General features: G+C 45.0%; 1 protein-coding gene and 1 long non-coding RNA gene across 2 annotated transcripts in view; one reads left to right on the plus strand and one right to left on the minus strand.

The window, feature by feature from the left end:
* Positions 1-7,227: 7,227 nt before the first annotated feature.
* LOC111968949 (uncharacterized) lies at positions 7,228-11,953 on the minus strand. The gene is made up of 3 exons (XR_002877938.2): positions 11,748-11,953; positions 7,679-7,895; positions 7,228-7,496 (listed from the first exon to the last, which is right to left on the minus strand). It is a non-coding gene; the product is annotated as an uncharacterized lncRNA (long non-coding RNA).
* Positions 11,954-15,379: 3,426 nt separating this feature from the next.
* Positions 15,380-20,809, plus strand: part of LOC111968950 (mis18-binding protein 1) — a 16,406-nt gene continuing 10,976 nt past the window's right edge. The window contains exon 1 of the mRNA XM_023994933.2: positions 15,380-15,398. Coding sequence (XP_023850701.2) covers positions 15,380-15,398 — 19 coding nt within the window. The remainder of the gene's footprint in view (positions 15,399-20,809) is intronic.

Below are 20,809 nucleotides of genomic sequence, written 5' to 3' on the forward strand. Positions count from 1 at the left end.
GCCATCTCTACCAGTTATCCTTACCACAGCGCTCATCTCATGATTCTATCTACTTCATCCTCTAACAACCTCCCCAGTTGCTTCATATCTAATACCTCCACACCTTCTTATCCACCTAAACCACATAAGTAAATTCGGTACCAGGTGCGTTTACAACAATTACAAAATCATTTGCTTAAAATGACACTTAATGATGTGGCAAGATCAACATCACTTCATTCCGACACACCATGCCCTAGATTAGGAGCTACTGCACTGTACATGGGCCTGCAAAGTTGAGCTTATTCTGCACATACTAAGCTTGGGTGTGTGTGTGTGTGTGTGTGTTGTGTGTGTGTGTGTGGGTGTGTTGTGTGTGTGTGTGTGTGTGTGTGTGTGTGTGTTGTGTGTGTGTGTGTGTGTGTGTGTGTGTGTGTGTGTGGTGTGTGTGTGTGTGTGTGTGTGTGTGTGTGTGTGTGTGTGGTGTGTGTGTGTGTGTGTGTGTGTGTGTGTGTGTGTGTGTGTGTGTGTGTTGTGTGTGCGCGCTGACATGCATGTGTGTGTTTAAAGAGCAGGGGGTCAACAGCTCCAACTCAATCACATAGTCCTTGAACCTAAAAGAGCAGGCAGAGGTACATCTTCCAGTATCAGCACCAGTGGCCAGCAGATAAGAAATGATGAACGCAGATTGTTCCCTCCCTGACAATACCATTTGTCTATAGTGAGTTAGCACTCTCCTGTTCTGGCTGCTCTAACTCTCAGGACCTGGAAACAGCAGTGACTGATAGCTGATGTCTCTAATCCTGATCCACAGTGCTGCTATGCATGAAAACCAAATGGGCTGCTGCTATCAGACAGARGCCCACTGACAAATAGGCTAGGGAATGGGGATCTACCTACCCCTAGAGAGAGAATGAGGCAGGGAGAGAGCCATCTCTGTCCATCCTTGATTTKAAATAACCACCTTCGGGGATCAGTCTTTTAGCAAACAGCTCCACCATACAGCCCCAGAGCCTACGGTGACTGAAGTGGCATGTAATTGTCGATAGAAAATAGATTTTTTTTTTTGTAAATAGACTGTTTTTCATACCAGGGTGGTTTCGTTTATATCCCGTGGCACGTGTTTCGCAATTGATTGACAGGTTTAATTTAACGCTGTTTCATTGATAATATCTCTATGTTTCTCGACTCTTCATGTACTGATTAACTGCCATGTCTGTTGTCTGATTCATTTTATTTRGAAAGTTATTTTGTTCATTCGAATGTGACATCAGTTTAGGTCATGCAAATTAAGTGGTTGGTGGTGATTTCCAAGGATACTTTTATTTCTCGTGTTAGCCAATACTAATAAGGTATTTAAGAAGCTATGAATGCATTACTACTCATGAGGAATTTATCATGAAAGGACATTTCTTGAATTAATGTTAACATATGGATTGCAGTCATGTTGCCAAGTTTGTGGTTAAGGTTGGCCTTCAATCAGGAGCTTAACTGGCAGGTATACCCTCCTTGGACTATAGCAGAAGAATCTCACACCATCCTCTCTAGAGCCACATTTACAKCATGGGCTAACATGTGTTTCCTGATCTGATCAATATGATACAATCCCTATCTGATCAAGGTTTGTTGTGTCTACACGTTGTATTAAAATGTGTCTCTTATCCATCCACTGTGTCAACATCGTGACCTGATAAGTTGGTGCCTCCCTGCACTGATGTAGACAAGTCACTAAACCTTGAGTCAAGTCCCAAGTCCCTAGTGTTCGAGTCTGAGTCCAAGTCAGAGTCCTTTATACTTGAGTCACAAGTCGAGTCACGAGTCCCTTGGTAGTGCTYAAAGTTGTTGTCCAACCATTTTTTTTAAAGGTTAATTTCATCAGAGTGTTGCACAGGTAAATAGATAATACAGCTATCTAACATTAGCTGCTTCAGCTAGCTAGCATATTGAACTATGCAAAAGAGAGAGATTTTCTAGTAACACAAGTTACAACTGGTCGGGGGTTTCGAGTCCAAGTCCGATTCCCCGGTGGTCAAGTCCAAGTCGAGTCATGAAAGTCTGAGTCRTGGACTCAAGTACCATAACACTGCCTCCCCTGTATGCAAATTGTTTTACAAATATTATTTATTTATTTTATGACAATTACTGATGCCATAAGTAAATGGTGCTACCTGTCAATGATTATAAAGGCCAGTACAATGATGATTTAAACAGTCGCCAATCCAAGATCTGTTTATACTTGGATCTGGATTCAATCTGTACCGCAGAAGTTCAGCGTTACAGCGTGGTTGAAATTTAAAGGAAATGTTCCCGCGTTAGAGGAGACTGCACTCACAGTAAACGCTGTCGGCTCAATCGGAAACGCTTTAGTGATACAGATTGAATCGAGCCCTTGATTGATATCCAGACACAATGCGACTTCCTCCGGAGGTGGTCAGGAAAATCTCATTTCTTTTGACTCCTCTTTCATTTGACTGGTTCGTACAATATGTAACCTACTGAACTTTGACTGTGCAACAGGAATACTGTAAACGTACCGCTTGACAAATCTTTTGACTGTGCACGGAATACTGTAACCTACTGACTTTGACTGTGCAACAGGAATACTGTAACCTACTGAACTTTGACTGTGCAACAGGAATACTGTAACCTACTGAACTTTGACTGTGCAACAGGAATACTGTAACCTACTGAACTTTGACTGGGCAACAGGAATACTGTAACCTACTGAACTTTGACTGTGAACAGGAATACTGTAACCTACTGAACTTTGACTGTGCAACAGGAATACTGTAACCTCTGAACTTTGGACTGTGCAACAGGAATTCTGTATACCTACTGACATTTTGAACTTGTGCAACAGGAATACTGTAACCTACTGAACTTTGACTGTGCAACAGGAATACTGTAACCTACTGAACTTTGACTGTGCAACAGGAATACTGCCATTTTGGGGACACAGGTCACACACATAGTAACCCCTTTCATGAATCTCTCAGTCCACAGCCAGATKTTCAATGTTTGTTTCTTTTTACAATCATGTAGTATGAAAAATGAATAGCAGAAGTCGTGAGGCTTCACCAACACCAGAAGCTAGTGTAACATTCACACCAGAAAACAAATAAAGCATTTGTTTCTCAGTCATGCTTACTTTCTAATGATGTCTGATGTTTGATCTGAGCACTCTGAATGATTATTCCCGCCCCGTCTTGAGAGTACTTTTTTCTTCTTCAAATGACACAAAATGAATAATGTATCACGTCAAATATTATCAAAAACATTTGTTGGAGCAAGGTGTATTATATTTATAAAYAAGTCCATCATAAATATGTCCTTCTGTTCTGTCATCTCCCAGAGGAGGATACTATTAGAACCTAAATTCAGATTAATTATAATTTATTAATTGTATTTCTCCACGCTTTGAGTGAGTTATGAAATAGGAATGCTCTCTCTTTGTATTTATCTTTACCCCAACATTCCTATCCTCCAGTACAGGCTTAGAAAAAAAGTGCYATATACAACCTAAAAGGGGTTTTCAGCTGGTTCCAGGTAGAACCCTATTGGGTTCCATGAAGAACCCTTTCCACAGAGAGTTCTACATGAAACCCAAAAGGGTTCTACCTAGAACTAAAAAGGGTTATCGTATGAAGACAGCTGAAGAACCCTTTTCAAACCCTTTTTTCTAAGAGTGGGGTGCCCTACTCCAGGGCTGTGCACAGACCTTTCAAGGGGCAGATGTGTAAAAATGTACTGCTGTACTGTTGATATTTAAAATAGTTCGCTTGATACACACACTCYACCTGTGACCGCATCTCAAGCCATGCGTGTTTGGATACCGGGCGCGCGCAATCTRTGTACAGGGCAGACTGGGTAAAAGGCACAACCGGGCGCACGTGAGCTCCGTACAGGGCAGACCAACGGACGGCGGAGGGTTYAGAACTTGACAATGTCACAACGACTTGCGGGTTGAGAACAACGACAAAAACTGTATACAATTTTGTTTTTATAATACCACCATCCAAGCCCAAAAGGGCACGTGGCGAGTGAAAGAGAAAAGAGGCAGGTAGGCTCATTATCTCTCAACTCTGCCAAGCTATCTTTCGCAGTTCTTTCAACGAGTAGGCTACAACTCTAAGAACAAATTGGGTACGACAATGATAACATGACCAACAGTATCCATTACAAAGACAAATAAATTGATAAACCAATGAAATGCCATTTCTATGTTATCATGAGTTTCCAGCACTTCACAATCAAAATAAGAATGGATACTGTCAGTAGGCCTGTGTGTGCACAGGCTTTAGCGAGCCATCCGCGTGCATACAAACAAGGCTCATAGATTATTTAAGCCTTATTTATAGTGTTCTGAATTACAAATGTAAGCAATGCATCATATTTGTAAAGTACATTGGAAGCTATCCTCACACAAAGCACTCTGCCACTTTGCATTTGTATTCCGTTGCATGTTTGTGTAAGCATTTTAGTGGTGGTGCAATACTTCTCAGTCTGAACTCAAAAAACATGATTAAATACAGTATGGTACAGGCACATAGGTTAGCGATGCTATAGTTAAATGCTGAATATTTCAAACTATTATGCCTTAACTTGTCCGATATATTATTTATGTTCAAATCAATTGGCAGTCCGAAAGGAATCATTAATTGCCTAAAGGAATAGTGCCATATAGCCACTTTAATGCTCTTGACTGGTAAATCGCCCAACAATGGCCAGAAGCCTCTTTTTCCATAGGCCTACTTCTGTTTACATTTTGAACAAACTTTAATGTAGAAACATTAACGTTCGATTGGGAAGTATTCAAAGTATCCTCAACAGATTAATATGACATACTAGCATGTTCTATTTGTGTATATATGGGAGAACATTTTGTATTTTATCTAAAGCTTTAGAAATCAGTCATTCTGGGATTGTTTGCAGTCTGTATTTGTTTGGTTTGGCACCAGTTTGGTTTAGCACCACGTCATTGTGTACATCGTCCCTCTGGGATTGTTAAACCCAGCTCTGCATCCACACCACAGGTGGCCAGAATAAAGTGGATGAAAAGATTTGAAGAAAAAAACGAATGACTAAATGACCCTCACAAAAAAACTAAGGTTTCTCCCATATATGCATGCACAAATAGAAATGATACTATTATAAAATATATTGGTTGTGCCTTGTGAATTATGAACATATTTAGTGACTGAAGAAAACGGAAATTGATAAGCAGTTAATTTAGTTGATGGGCAGTCCTTTGTTGCCAAGAATGGAACTATTTGCACATTTGAATTTTGCTATTGTTGATTTCTATAAGTTGGAAGTTGCCTCGCTGTGAAGATGATTGAACAAATTGCTTGTGCCAAATTCTTCACTTATATTTGAGCTATACATTTAGTATTTTAGAATGTATTAATTAATGATGCTCATATTGTCAGATTTTCAAGCTTGTGCTGCAAATGATCTGTGACCTTGTTGAAAATATTTATGTCTGTGTTAGTCTTTTAAAGAGCTCAAAATGCGAAACAAATTGCAGAATAAGGCCAATAAAATGAACTGATAAATCAGATGTGTGGGCTTATCTGAACAACGAGTCATTTCTGTTCTCTCGTGTGCCTCATGTTGTGAAGACATTTTGTCTCGGCGACTACCCCACAGTGTGATGGATGGTTTGACCTTGCTGAATGCTAGATATTTCAGAGCTTCAATAAACCGTGAAACTCAGAGGGGATTGTGCCACATTACATTCAACCCCTGTGAAACAGAAACTAACTAACCTTTACAATGAACTTTGAACTTTTTTTTTAACAAAGACGTGGAGAGAGTAGAAGCCCATCTGAAGAGGGCGTTCATCTTCTGAGTTTGCATTTAACAGCACGGTGCTTGTTTCCTTCTATCAAACTGAGTGGAACTACACATTTCAGACAAGATTGTAGGTGCAATTCAAGGTTATGGGTTGAATTCCTACAGGGATCACAGACACATACTAAAGATGTATGCACCATTTGCTAAGTGGTATACATTAGTGTTATACGATGATTCTAAACAGCCTGAGAGCAACATTGCATTCTAAAAGAGCGTCAGTCCTTTATGACCAAATAGTCAGAATGACGAGTGCACGCTACAGGTAAATAAGTCCCAACTTCTGATCACAATGGCACGTTGTGGGAGGGTGAACTACCCGATAAACTACACATCTGTGGGTGACAACAAAGGTATCCAAATGAGAAATGTGCATACATTTGTTCTTCATTTCACTTGTCAAGGCACTTCCTAATTCAATTTAACACAGGTAGGATATGTGGAGGGGTATGCAGCTTTTGAAATGCAACTCTCTGGACCATCACAAAGTTAGCAATGCAATGTGCTCCAACAGGCAACAGTAAGTTATTGACAGACCGACTCMTTGCCATGTGTGTTTACTGCCCTCTTGAGGCAACACAGTAGAAGACGGGGTGAGGTACACAAATCACTGGAGACTCAACACATCAATTCAATAGTAGTTGTGTTCAACAAGAGAGCTTTCAGTATTTCAACTGTAACATGTTTCTTTAATCAATCWTAAAACTGATAAGCTAATTGTATTTTCTTTCATCAAAAAAGTTGTTTTTGTGCACAATCATTTATTCTGTTTAACCCAATCAAGGGTACACAACAGATTCAAACTGTCCTAAGATGTCCTAACCGACTTGCCAAAACTATAGTTTGTTAACAAGAAATTTGAGGAGTGGTTGAAAAACAAGTTTTAATGACTCCAACATAAGTGTATGTACACTTCCGACTTCAACTGTATGTTCGGTGTTTACTGAATATTGCCCTTGCTGTTGCTCAGATTGATGCATTTTATAGTTTTACTCACTGTTAAATTTTCATCATGTGTTTTATAGTTACTTTGTGAAGAAAAAACAATGTAATCAATTTTATAATAAGAATGTAACAAAGAAAATGTGGATGTCGTCAAGGGGCATCTTCATCTTCAAATAATATTTTTGCAGGAATCTGCTTGCGAATGATTTTGCCGAAGATTGTATCTCCGCCGGGCTGGGCAACCTGAGCTTTGGCATAAAATGGCTGTTCCTGTGTTTTGAACTGTTTGTTGTTTTGCTCTATACAAAGAGTCTGACTACTGACCTCAGAGGTATTGACTTACTAAACGTCCTCATAATTTCAGCTGTTTCCTTATTTTGCATCAGCCAAGTTGGCATCGCAAACGTACCTCAAATGATGAGCAAGCAGTTTTGTATAATTTCAAATGTTAAACATGTGCTGTTGAAAACATGGGCTACAGTCTACCAGTGTTCACTTCCTCTTAGTCGTAATGTTAGTAGTGAGTACAGTAGCAGGTTGTGGGATCTCTCGGGCCCAGAGAATGGATGATTTGGGTTCTGTGGTTGGTCAGGACCTGCAGCTTGCGGATCAGCTGCAGAAGGTGCGGACTAAGACTGTGTGCATCAAGGATCTCCAACTGCTCCAAATGCTTCAACTGTTGGAGGCTCAAGAACTCCCTCTCTGGTACATTATAGTGTCTGAAAGAGTGGAATAGAAAAGTATGTCAGTATATCTGCTTGGCTTAGATTAATGAGTCAACCTTTGGAAAATGTGCACATTAGTCACTTAACATGTAGACACTTAATTAGGAGTTCACCAGTAACTTATTACTACATCTGGGTTCATACCACAACACAGAAGTCAGATGTTAATATCTCACCTCATTTTAAGGGTCATGAGCTGGGGGAATAGTTTGGGGATCTCTCCGATGCTGCTGCTGCTGTTATAGCTGCATGGATCAAAGTGCAGATACAAGAGGCCTGAAGCCTGTTTCCCTAGAGCCTTCATGTCCATCTGCTCCACCATCACCTGCTGCAGAGTTAAACTGGTCACCGTGTTGGGAATGGAGTGAGCATAAGCACTGACGGAATGGCCTTCTGGAAAACAAAACATAGGACAGTCAAACATCTCCAAATGTAACCACAGGACAGTCAGGACTCCATACTGCTGCCCCGTAACCCCACCAACTGTCAGACTCGTAACCCCACCAACTGTCAGACTCGTAGCCCCACCAACTGTCAAGACTCCATACTGCTGCCTCGTAGCCCCACCAACTGTCCGACTCGTAGCCCCACCGAACTTCATAGACTCCATACTGCTGCCTCGTAGCCCAACCAACTGCCGAATCGTAGCCCGACCAACTGGTGAGACTCGTGAGCCCCCACCCAACTGTCAGAACTCGTAAACTCCACCTAAACCGTGTCAGAACTCTGTAACCTCCCCCACCAACTGTCAGACTCGTACACACGACTGTCAGACTCGAGCGCCCCACCAACTGTCAAGACTCCATACTGCTGCCCCCGTAACCCCTATCCCACAATGTCCGACCGTTAGCCCCACAACTGTTCCGACGTTCGTAGCCACCACCTAACGGTCCGACTCGTTGCCCCACACTGTCCGACCTCGTAGCCCGCACAACGTCACAGACATCCATACTGGCTGCGCTGTATAGCCCCACCAACGTCCGACCTCGTAGCCCCACCACGTCCGACTCGTAGCCCCACCACACCTGTCCGACCGTAACCCCACCAACTGTCAGACTCTAGCCCCACCCAACTGGTTCAGACTCGAGCCCACAACTGTCAGACTCGTAGCCCCACCAACTGTCCGACTCGTAGCCCCACCACTGTCCGACCTCGTAGCCGCCACCAACTGTCAGACTCGTAACCCACCGAACGTTCAGACTCGTTAACCCCAAGCCGCACTGTCAGACTCATAGCCCCACCAACTGTCCCAGACTCGTAGCCCCACAACTGTCCGACCTCGAGCCCACCAACTTCCCGACTCGTAGCCCCACCACCTGTCCGACTCGTAGCCCCACCAACTGTCACAAGACTCCATACGCTGCGCTGTACCCCCACACCTGTCCGACTCGTAGCCACCCAACGCCGACTCGTAGCCCCACCAATGTCCGACTCGTAGCCCCACCAACTGTCCCGATCTCGTAGCCCACGCAACGTCAAGACCGGAACCCACCAACGTGTCAGATCCGTAACCCCACCAACTGTCAGACTCGTAGCCCCACCTAACTGTCAAACCCATACTGCTGGCCCCCGTAACCCCAGCCAACTGTCCGACCGTAGCCCTCACCAACTGTCGCGACTCGTAGCCAACCAACTGTCCGACTCGTAAGCGCCCACCAACCGTGTCCGAGCTCGAGCCCACCAACTGTCAAAGACTCCATATCTGCTGGCTGTAACCTGCCACCACTGTCCGGCGACTCTGTAGCCCACCACTGTCCGCCTAGCCCCACCAACTGTCCGCTCGTAACCCCACCAACTGTCAGAACTCGTAACCCACCAACCTGTCCTAGAGCTCGTAGCCCCCACCGCAACGTTCACGACTCGGAGCCCACCCACTGTTCAGACCGTAGCCCCACCAACTGTCACGACTCGTAACCCCACCCAACTGTCCGACTCGTAGCCCCACCAAGTCAGACTAACCCATGTAGACGCCGCCACCCAACTGTCAAGATCACGTTCTACACCAACTCGACGAGCCAGTCAACTTGTGCTAAGCCAACATTCGAAGCCCCAACTGTCCAGACTCGAGCCCACCGAACTGTTCACGGACTGCTAAGCCCCACAACTGGTCGACTCGTAACTCCCACCACTGTCCGACTCTAGCCCCGACCAACTGCAGACTCCATATACTGCTGCCTGTACCCCACCAACTGTCCGACTCGTAGCCCCCACCAACTGTCCCGACTCGTAGCCCCACCAACTGTCCGACTCGTACCCCACCAAACTTGTCCGACTCGTAGCCCCACCAACGGTCCGACCGTAGCCCCACCCACTGTCAGCCCCGAACGACACCAACTGTCCGGACTCGTAGCCCCACCAACCTGTCAACTCGTCCCCACCGAACCTGGTCAAGACTCCATACTGCTGCCCCGAACCCACAACTGTCCCGACTCGTACCCACCCAACTGTCCCCCGACCGTAGCCCACCAACTGTCCGAGCTCGTATCCCCACCAACTGTCCCGACCGTTACCCACCACCTGTCCGACTCGTAGCCCCACAAAACGATCGGACGCGAGAGACTATACTCTGTTGCCGCACCTTTCGACAGATACACGCGGGGAAACTCCCACCAACTGTCGACTCGTAGCCCCACCAACGTCCCGACTCGTAGCCCACCAACTGTCCGAGCTCGTAACCCCACCAATCTGTCAGACTCGTAACCCCACGCAACGTGTCAGAACTCGTAGCCCAGCCAAACTGTCAGACTGCGTAGGCCCCACCAACTGTCAGAGCTCGTAGCCCACAACTCCGACTCGTACCCCAGCAACCTGTCCGAATCGTACCCCAAGCCAACTGTCAAAGACTCGAAGCCCCGACCAACTGACCAGACTCGAACGCCACCGAACTTGTCAGACTCCTAGCCCCACCAACTGTCAGATCTCCGAGCCCCATCCAACTGTCCCCGACCGGTAGCCCGACCACGTCCGACTCGTAGCCCCACCACCTGTCCCGATGCTCGTAGCCCCAACCAACTGTTCAAGATCCAATACTGCTGCCTGTAACCACCCAAACTGCGCGACTCGTAGCCCCACCAACTGTCCGACCTCGTAGCCCCACAACTGTCCGCACTCGTAGGCCCCAATCTCAACCTGTCGACTCGTAGCCCCCACCAACTGCCGTACTCGTAGCCCCACCAACGTCAGCCCCGTAGACCCCACCAACTGTTCCGACTCGTAGCCCCACCAACTGTCCGACTCGTAGCCCACCCCAACCTGTCCCGACTCGTAGCCCACCACCAGACTGTCCCGCGACTCGTAGCCCCAGCCACCTGTCCGACTCGTACCCCACCAACGTCAGACTCCATATCTGCTGCCTTCTGTACCACCAAACTGTCGAACTCGTAGCACACAACCTGTCAGCTCGTTAGCCCCCACCAACTTCCCAAGACTCCATACTGCTGCCCGAACCCCACCAACGTCAGCACCCGCCCCCATCCAACTGTCAAGACTCCATTACTGCTGCCCGTCCCCCCACCAACTGTCAGACCGTAGCCCCACCAACTGTCAGACTCCATAATGCTCCCTCGAACCCCCACCAACTGTGTAACCCCACCAACTGTCCGACTCGTAGCCCCCACACGCTGTCAGACCGTACCCCCATCCAACTGTCCGACTCGTAGCCCCACCACCACCTCTGTCGGAACTCGTAGCCACAACCAACTGTCAGACTCCATACGCTGCCTGTAACCACCAACTGTGTCACCCCACCAACTGTCCGGAGCTCCGTAACCCCCGACACCTGTCCCGGAGCTCGTAACCTCCACCAACTGTCATGACTTCCATCAGCTGCTGCCCTGTAACCCCGCCCGAACTGTCGAAGCTCGTAAGCCTCCACCCTAACTGTCAGAGCTCGAGCCCACCAACTGTCAAGACCTGCCAGTATGCTGCTGCCCCGAAGCCCCATCCTATACTGTCGAGCTCGTAGCCCCACCACTGTCCGACTCGTAACCCCTCCACTCAACTGTCCGACTGTTTTAGCCCCACGCACCTGTACGGACTCCGTAACCCACCAACTGTCCGATCCGTGAGGCGCCACATACCTGTCCGACTCGCCCGTACCCACCACCTGTCCGAACTCGTAGCCACAAACAACTTGCAAGACTCCTATACTTGCTGCCTCGCTAACCCTCACCAACTGTGTAAACCCACCAACTGTGCATGAACCATTGGAAAATGCTACGTTTGCAGCTGGCGCAATCACATCACTTGCAATGTTGAGAACTGCCAGTTTGAGGGAGTTCCCTCAGCCATGTTTTCAGGTGCAGCCGCTGGAACCACCTCCCTGGTCTCTGTAGCCACAGCTAGACCTCTGCAGGGAGGAAAGGCCACTTCAGCGCTCTTCAGGGTAAGGTGGTCCATGTAAGTCAAAAAGCCCAGACTGGTCAAGCCCAGTGGCCGGACCTGCGGATCTTCTAAAGACAGATTTTGTCCATTTGCTGAATTTAATAACTTAAAATGTATGATGATATAGGCTAGACAGACATAAACCAAGTATAACATGGACTCAATCACACTAGCTAGATACTAGGCTATGGAGTAGCCTAACAAGTCTTGTGAAAACCATGTGGTGGCTCTATGCTTAGCTAATCATTCACTGTTTCACCCAAGTGTTTTGTATGAGTAGTAAAAACGAACCTCAGCGTACTGTACAATAAAAGCTGTTGTCTTGCGTTGTAACTTGGCAAAGCCTCACCTGGAAAGCCATTTGTTTTAGAAATATTAAAATATCCATCTGGGCAGAGAGCCATGTGTGTTCCCGATTTGTCAGAGAACAGATTGCTTCAGAATGTGGCAGCGGTCCGCATATCGAGCTTTGAGACTATCTGTTCTTGGGATAAAGGATGATGCCTTCGGGAAGATAGAGAGCGTCAGCATGGGAGCGCTTTGAGACGAGCAGCTAATAATTCTGATCTTGGAGCACAGTGCCATTCGCACCAAAACTAAAATGAGTCACCTTGCTGCAGAGCACAATTGCATCAGACAGTCCCTGGCATAGCGACACTGCGAATAGCCAGCCGTCTTCAAGTTATGAAATGTGCTTGAGAATTTTCACAGGGCTTCACGTCTTCGAAACATAGCTCACACGCTATTGTTGGGTGAAGCCAAGGGGTGATAGGCAAGCTGTTTTTCCATTCTTTAACTTGCCGCGTCTGTACAGACAGACGTTGAGCTGATTTCCTGCCGGCGAAGAGTTGTCCAGACACTGCGAGGTGTAGGCATCCAGCTTTTTCAGCACCAGACTTGTGTTGCCTTTTCGCAAAGGGGACCAGTGGTCAACCCATTTTTGAAATATTTGGCAGCCATGGATCTATATGTAGTTTGTCTGTGCCGTTGACAGGATATCCAAACACGTGGACCCATAGCCTCCGAAGGTAGTTGTGCATCTCCACCGTACGAAATTGCATATCTAAGCAATTGCGTGCAATGTTTTATTCTGTTCCGGCCAAGGAAAAACTGTTTAACAGTAAACATCCCACCTACATATCGACTAATCACAATTTTTGTTTGTTCTTTTGGCGAAGCACGTTCTACAGGCCAGCGTCGGTGAACGGAATGTTGTTTGCGGAAGTGGACGCATTTGGAAATCGCCGTCCAATCACAGGGACATCGGAGGAAGTTCAACAATTATGGATCTCTGCGGCTGAAGTAACGTTAGTAGCGATTTTTACAGTTTTATAATCAATGCATACATTTACAAATATATGTAATATAGAAATACATATTGAGTAAATCTGGAGTAAACGCCAACCAAGAAATTAAACCTTTGAAACGGCATATGTCATTAGCAGCAAGCTGGCTAACGTGTTAGCTGGTTATCTAGTCGTAGGCTTCAGTTTTAGCTAACGTTAGCTAGCTAGTTGTAGCTTTGCTGGGGTAAAGCTAGGCTGCTGGTCACTTTGTTTAACTACTCGAATTCAACGACACTGACGATGTTAAGCTATAGCAGCCAGCTAGCCTAGTATAACCAGATTCCCAGCAAATAACTAATTATCTTCTGGTTATTCCTATAGAACCACGAGCATATCCAAGGGACCATTTTGAATGATCAGAATCGTGGTTGCATATAGTTAGCTAGTTTACTTAAGGGCTCCAGTTGACTATTCCTCTACATACCGGTAAAAAATCGATTGTGGAAAAACATGTTTTACTCGTCAAGACACAACAGAGCAAGGCAACTTTATTTTCGATGAAGAAGATCCAGTTGGTAGAGACCCGAACTATTTTCCGCTGCATGAAGCTTTGGGACAAGCGAGCTGATCCAGGAACCCGTTGAAAGCCCAGCAAGGATTGTGCGAGGATAAAGGCTCTAGAGTACAGGCAGAGATAATACCGGTTTGAGAACGAGAGGGCCCAAAAACGCTAACCCGTAGAGAAAAACAATTCCAAGCTAGAAAAAAGCGAGATCAGAAGAACATGGGTGGAGTAATGAGCTCGCCTAGAAAACGACATCAGCATGGGTGAGACTATGAACAAAGAGGAAACGCGAGACCTCGAATCCACTTAGAGGCAGAAGGCCCTCTGAACCCTTTTCACCTTTTCCAAAATGCGCCAAGCAAGGGTTTGAACACATTCACACTTTACTGTCCCCCACTAAGCCTTCAACGACAGCCACCGTGAAAGACATGGGTAGCTAGTGCGTTCAAGGCCAACCATACAAATGTCACAAAAGGCAAGGCCCGCTCTGATCTTTCCAGAACAAAGTCCAAGGAACGCTTTGTCATACCGCACACTTCTGCTCAGCTCCAATGACACCGCAACAACCAGCATCCCCTCAAAGACTCCAAACCGTGCCCTCCCAGACAACCAACATAACGACAGCCAGTGAAAAGGTTGAAGTCAATGGAAAACATTGAATTTGGGGCACACAAGCATTGTACACGATGAAATCAGTTTTTTAAGTAAGTTGTCAATTATCCTAAATATTGCTGTCATCAGTTGCCTTGGTTGAGAATTACTGACTTTAATTTAGACTTTGAGAAGTAAAATGATTTGTTTCTGTTTCCTGCGCAGGGGTCCGACGTTGTTTTGGATAAGACCTTGCCATGCCTTGATTCTAGAGCAACAAACGTTTGTTCTTCGAAAGAAGAGACGAAAAAGGGACCATGACAACGGCTATCAAGTGAGCATGCCCTGCAGGGATCCCAATGAAAGGTACAGCTAGAAATGTAGAGTAGGGAACTTGATCGATTCTAATGACTGCTCAAGCACCATACAGTGAACTCTGTTATCAACCTTGTGACGTCGACGTCCACAAACAAAATACAAACCCTTTTACAGGATGTGACGCAGCGTGTCCGACCCTGCAACAACCCGCCGTGGGGGCACCGGAGAGGCACACCAGTGGAACGTGACTGAGTGTTGCCCACTGGTTCTATCAGAGACCAGCATTCCATCGAGGCCAGAAATCGCCTCCAGTCAGTGTGAGGTTTACCCGTAGCAAAGCCGCCCCCCAGGCCCTTCCCAGACCTGGGCACGACCCCCCGCTGCAGGTCCACACCGAAGATCTCCATCCCCAAGAAGCACGGAAGGCTGTAATTCCAAGCCAAGCACATAGCAAGGCGTCCACGGGATCCATATGTATAGTAGATGGTTTGATGATGCTCTTCCTTATGGCTTTTAGGCTGATGCACTGAGCTGTTTTCCTCTGAGTCAATTGCTTTTAGCTTTGATTTTTGCTGGGAGTTTAAGTTTCTTGTATGGCACTTAAGTTTTTCTATCAGGACTTGCATAACCATAGATATCTACCTAAAATAACTATTTTACATGTCTGATTGCTTGATAGGTTACAGGGCATTTCACCTTAGACACTGGCTCCCTGAAGAGTAGGAACGACAGGTATGTCGATGGTGTCCGTGAGTAAGTAGAGAATTTGTTCCTCGAATCATATGAAGTTCACTAACACATTATTTTTGTAAACGCAAACCATTGATTCACTTACTTAGTATGCCTCTATCTTTCCAACCAGGGACCAAGCATGCCCTCGGCACAGCCAACCTCATTGGCAAAGCGAATCTCAACCAAAACACCTGAAGACCTACTTCGGCAACATTTACGTCCTGGTGGAAAGATGACCCTCGGATTTCAAGCGGAACTGGTAAGTCCCAGAAATAAATCAGCCCATTTTGGAATCGAATTGGGAAAGTGAGACTCCGAAATATTGGACAGTGAGACTGCCCAGAAATTTGGGAACGGAGACCCAGAAAATATTGGGAAAATGAGACTCCAGAATATTGGGGAAAGGTGAGAACTCCAGAAATATTGGAAAGGTGAGACTCCAGAAATATGGGATCGTGAGACTCCAGAAATATTGGGGAAAGTGAGACCCAGAAATATTGGGAAAGTGAGACTCCAGAAATATTGGACAGTGAGACTCCAGAAATATTGGGAAAGTGAGACTCAGAAATATTGGGAAAGTGAGACTCCAAAATATTGGACACAGTGAGACCTCCAAGAAAATTATTGGGACACGTGAGACTTCCAGAAAATGGAAAACGTGAGACTCCAAAATATTGGGAAAGTGAGACTGCCAGAAATATTGGGTGAAAGGTGAAGACCCAGAAATCGTGGGAAGCGTAGACCTCCAGAAACGATTGGGACACGTGAGACTCCAGAAATATGGGAAAATGAGACTCAGCACGTATTGGTAAGTGAGACCCCAGAAATATGGAAAGTGAGACTCCAGAAATATCTGGGAAAAGTGAAACCCAGAAATCTGGGGGGGGGAAAAAAAGTGAGGACTCCAGAAATAGGTGGGATACGTGAGACTCCAGAAATATGGGAAACAGTGAGACCGCCAGAAATATTGGGACAGTGAAGGACTCCAGAAATAGTGGGAAGGGAGCACTGCCAGAAAAATATGGGTACAGTGAGACTCCAGAAATAATTGGGACCGTGGAAGACTGCCAGAAATATTGGGGAAAGGCGACTCCAAAATATGGACAGTGAGACTCCAGAAATATTGGGACAGTAGACTCCCAGCAATAGTGGGAAGAGTGAGACCCAGAATATTGGGGGGACAGTGAGACGCCAAAATATTGGGCAGTGAAGACTTGCCAGATAAGTATTGTGGGACAAGGAGAACTTTCCTCAGTGAGACCCAAGAAATGATGGGGAGGAACTCCAGAAATATGGGACAGTGAGTACCCCAGAAAATATTGGGAGAGACTCCAAAATACTTAGGGAAAATGAGACTGGGCCAGAAATATTGGGAAAAGTGAATAACTCCCAAGAAATATTGGGACAGTGGAGCTCCAGACAATATTGGGGACAAAAGGACACTTTTTTTTTTTTTTGGGGGTTTTTTTTTCGTACTCGCCGGCACTTTGGATATTTGAGAAATTAGATCATAGAAGCTATGAGGTTTAAGGTGCAAGCTCAGCTTTCATTTGGGTATTGCTCACTCCATATTGGATGAACCGTTTAGAATTAATAGCCCCATTTTGTACATCAGTCTCCCCTAGTTTAGGAGACACCAAAGTTGGGACAAATTTCACTTATTAATAAAGTAGTCAAAAGTTTAGTATTTGGTCCCATATTCCCATCAGGCAAAAGAGCTTTGTGGACTCTTAACAGAACTGTGTGGATGCATTGCTTTGTTTTAGGTTGTGTTCAGAATATTGTTGTGCCCAAGTAGAAATTAAATGGTAAGTAATATATTGTGTCATTTTGGAGTCCCACTTTTATGTAAACTCGAGACAAAAATATAAACAAATGTAAACGGTGTTGCTCCCAGTCATGAGCTGAAGTGAAAGATCCCCCAGATAAGTTCCCATCATCGTGAAAAGATGAGGTGTTGAAAATCCTTTAAATGGTGTCGCAGAAGAAATTAGGTGGGATAAGCCGAGGGAGTAAAAATTCACGAATAAAAAAATAAACGAAAAACAAAATTAATGGCCACTTAAAGAAGGAAGGGTGTGACATCCACGTGCCTGTTTGGGTATTTTGTGTCGATATGCCATAATGCTTGATGCCACGGACAGCCGCTCACACACCATAAAATAGGCAGAACACAGTTAGCCTTCGCTGTTTTTAATTTGATTGATTTGATGCTTTGTTTACCATTGTTGATTTTGTTGTTCTTCGCCTATTGTCTCTCTCCTTTTAACTGGGGTTGCACATTCAGGTGGGAGTTTGTTTGGGCGGTGATGGTGGTCGGAGGGGACCAATACAGTGAGCTCCAAAGTATTGGGACAGTGACACATGAGTTGTTGTTTTGCGCTCTGTACTCCAGCTCTTTGGATGTGGAAAACTGACCCAAGACTAAGAAGTTAAAGTGCAGACTGTCAGCTTTGCATTTGAGGTACTTTTTTGTCATTTGAGGTATTTTTGTCCGCTCGGTGAACCGTTTTAGAAATTACAGCACTTTTTATACATAGTCCCTAATTCGAACTATCTAATCGAATATAATCCCGCTGATTTCTAAATTGAAGATAAATACTTTTGCTAAAGAGATTAATATATTATCGATTTAAGCTGAACGCAGTCCGCTCTCCAAATCTCCTAACAAAGCTATTTCGAGGGTTAATTTTATATTAATGTATGCGTTTTCAGCCAGTCCTGAACCTGAGACCAGAAGCAGGGCTACCTGAGCGGCCGAATACCAGAAAACAAATGGTCTATATTGCATTCTGTTATCCAACAGAATCTGCAGAGCTGCGGATGTTTGTATTTGACTGAAAAGCTCAGTGTGAAAATCTTGCGTCGTTTTATATATCAGCAAGTACAGTATTCATAGACCCCCCTTGAATTTAACCCTTAAGATAAAAAAAAAAAAAATAAAAACAAAAAAAAAAAAAGTTTTTATTTTTAATTTAGAAATGGCAAGTCAGTTAGAACAATTCTTATTCACAATGATGGACGACGCTGGGCCAATTGTGCGCCGCCCTATGGGACTCCCAATCACGTCCGGATGTGACTCAGCCTGGAATCGAACCAGGGACTGTAGTGATGCCTCTAGCACTGAGATGCAGTGCCTTAGATCGCTGCGCCACCTGGGAGCCCGTTGTTGCATTAGTCTCAATTCAAAATGGATTAAATCAAGTTTTTTTTTCTCACTCATCTATACACAATACCCCATAGTGACAAAGTGAAAACATGTTTCACTTTTGGCAACGATTACAGCTTTTTGGGTAAGTCTCTAAGAGCTTTGCACATCTGGATTGTACAATATTTTATTTTTCCAAATTCTTCAAGCTCTGGCAAGTTGGTTGTTGACCATTGCTAGACAGKCATTTTTAAGTCTTGCCATAGATCAACATTTTAAGAATAAAGTCGGAGTTATATTTCAAGATTAAAGTAGGGGATTTGGTTAACTGTATGCCTCCCTGGCTCCCTGTTGCTGTGTGTGCCACCATTTGAAATGCCTGCAGTTAGATGACCTGGTGAAACTATACTTTAGAATTGGCTTTACTTTCTCTTCTAGCACAAAATAACCACATTATTAGAGGTGGGACTATTAGGACCTGGAAGAGGTTGTACCACTGATTATTTTCAGGAGGAGGAACCACACGGATGAGGTAGAGACAGGTTGCTTTTGTATGTATGTGGTTGGTGGGGTCTAATACACTTGTTCAAACAGGTGTCACACACACACACTGTATCCCCAAAGCAATACCGTTCTAACAGCCATGGTGCGTTGTCAGACTGCAAAGAGACATGGAGTTAAGTGTATCAGTGTTATGTGCCCTTCGAATTCGCTACAATGTTATCCTCAATCCCCTGCATATTGCCAACACCGTGCATAGTGTATTTGAGAGAGTAACTGCTAGGACAACGAAAGGTTAACTTATAAATGTGTGCGTAATGGCATGGTGTTTTTATATAGGCTCCACCTCCAATGAAGCAGTGTTAGAGGCCTGTGATTTATTATCTTGTTAATGTAGGTCACGGATTGTGTAGAGAAGGATTGGTGCGTCGCCGTCGGGCTCGAGGGCTGCACCCAAACCCCAGTCATGCACTTTCCATACGCAGGGGTTTGGGTAAAGCCCCGCCCGAGTCGGGTTATAATCATGAAATGATTATGACTAATAAAATGACTAACAGGCAACTGGTCTAGCCACTAGCCTCCTATAAGGTGAACCAGTGGTAGCCTAAATTAGTGGTATAGCAGAGACAAATAGCCTAGAACGGAGACGATGCCCCTGTTTTGGGACATGCATCKTTGAAGACATCACTGATAGATGGATAGTGAAAGGAGATATTAGGCTTGGCTACCAACCAAGTTAAGTCAGATCAGTGATTTATTTCTTTATAGCCTATCATCATTTATCTAATAGGCTTATATTTAGACCAATMACTATTTCAGGAAAGGGAGAATCCATCCATGAATATATTCAAACAGCGTCTCAGATTAGCTGGTTTGCGCATGCAGGAGTGGTCCTTGAGTTGCCTTCTCCCACAGTCACTTGTGTAAAACCCTTGTTCGTTCCTCCTGCAGCGGTTGGATAGGTACTTTCACTTGACCACTGTAACGTAAGATTAGCCTACAGGTTAAGGTACTCAATCGAGTGGTCCGCTATAGGTTTATAGTGGTGTTTAAGTGAATCTGGAGAGCAGTTTGACATGGGACACATACAGTTAAAGTCAGAAGTTTACATACACCTTAGCCAAATACATTTAATCTCCATTTTTCACAATTCTTGACATTTATTCAGAGTAAAAATGTCCTGTCTTAGGTCAGTTAGGAACACCACTTTATTTAAAGAATGTGAAATGTCAGAATAATAGTAGAGAGAATGATATATTTCAGCTTTTATTTATATCATCACATTCCCAGTGGGTCAGAAGTTTACATACACTCAATTAGTATTTGGTAGCATTGCCTTAAACAATTTAAACTTGGGTCAAATGTTTCGGGTAGCCTTCCACAATAAGTTGGGTGAATTGTGGCCCATTCCTCCTGACAGAGCTGGTGTAACTGAGTCAGGTTTGTAGGCCTCCTTGGTCACACACGCTTTTTAAGTTCTTCCCACAAATGTTCTGTAGGATTGAGGTCAGGGCTTTGTGATGGCCACTCCAATACCTTGACTTTGTTGTCCTTAAGCCGTTTTGCCACAACTTTGGAAGTATGCTTGGGGTCATTGTCCATTTGGAAGACCCATTTGCGACCAAGCTTTAACTTCCTGACTGATGTTGCTTCAATATATCCACATAATTTTCCTCCGTGATGCCATCTATTTTGTGAAGTGCACCAGTCTCTCCTGCAGCAAAGCACAACCACAATATGATGCTGCCACCCCCATGCTTCACGGTTGGGATGGTGTTCTTCA

Source organism: Salvelinus sp. IW2-2015, linkage group LG9, assembly GCF_002910315.2.
Source record: "Salvelinus sp. IW2-2015 linkage group LG9, ASM291031v2, whole genome shotgun sequence".
In the NCBI taxonomy this organism is placed as follows: Eukaryota; Metazoa; Chordata; class Actinopteri; order Salmoniformes; family Salmonidae; genus Salvelinus; species Salvelinus sp. IW2-2015.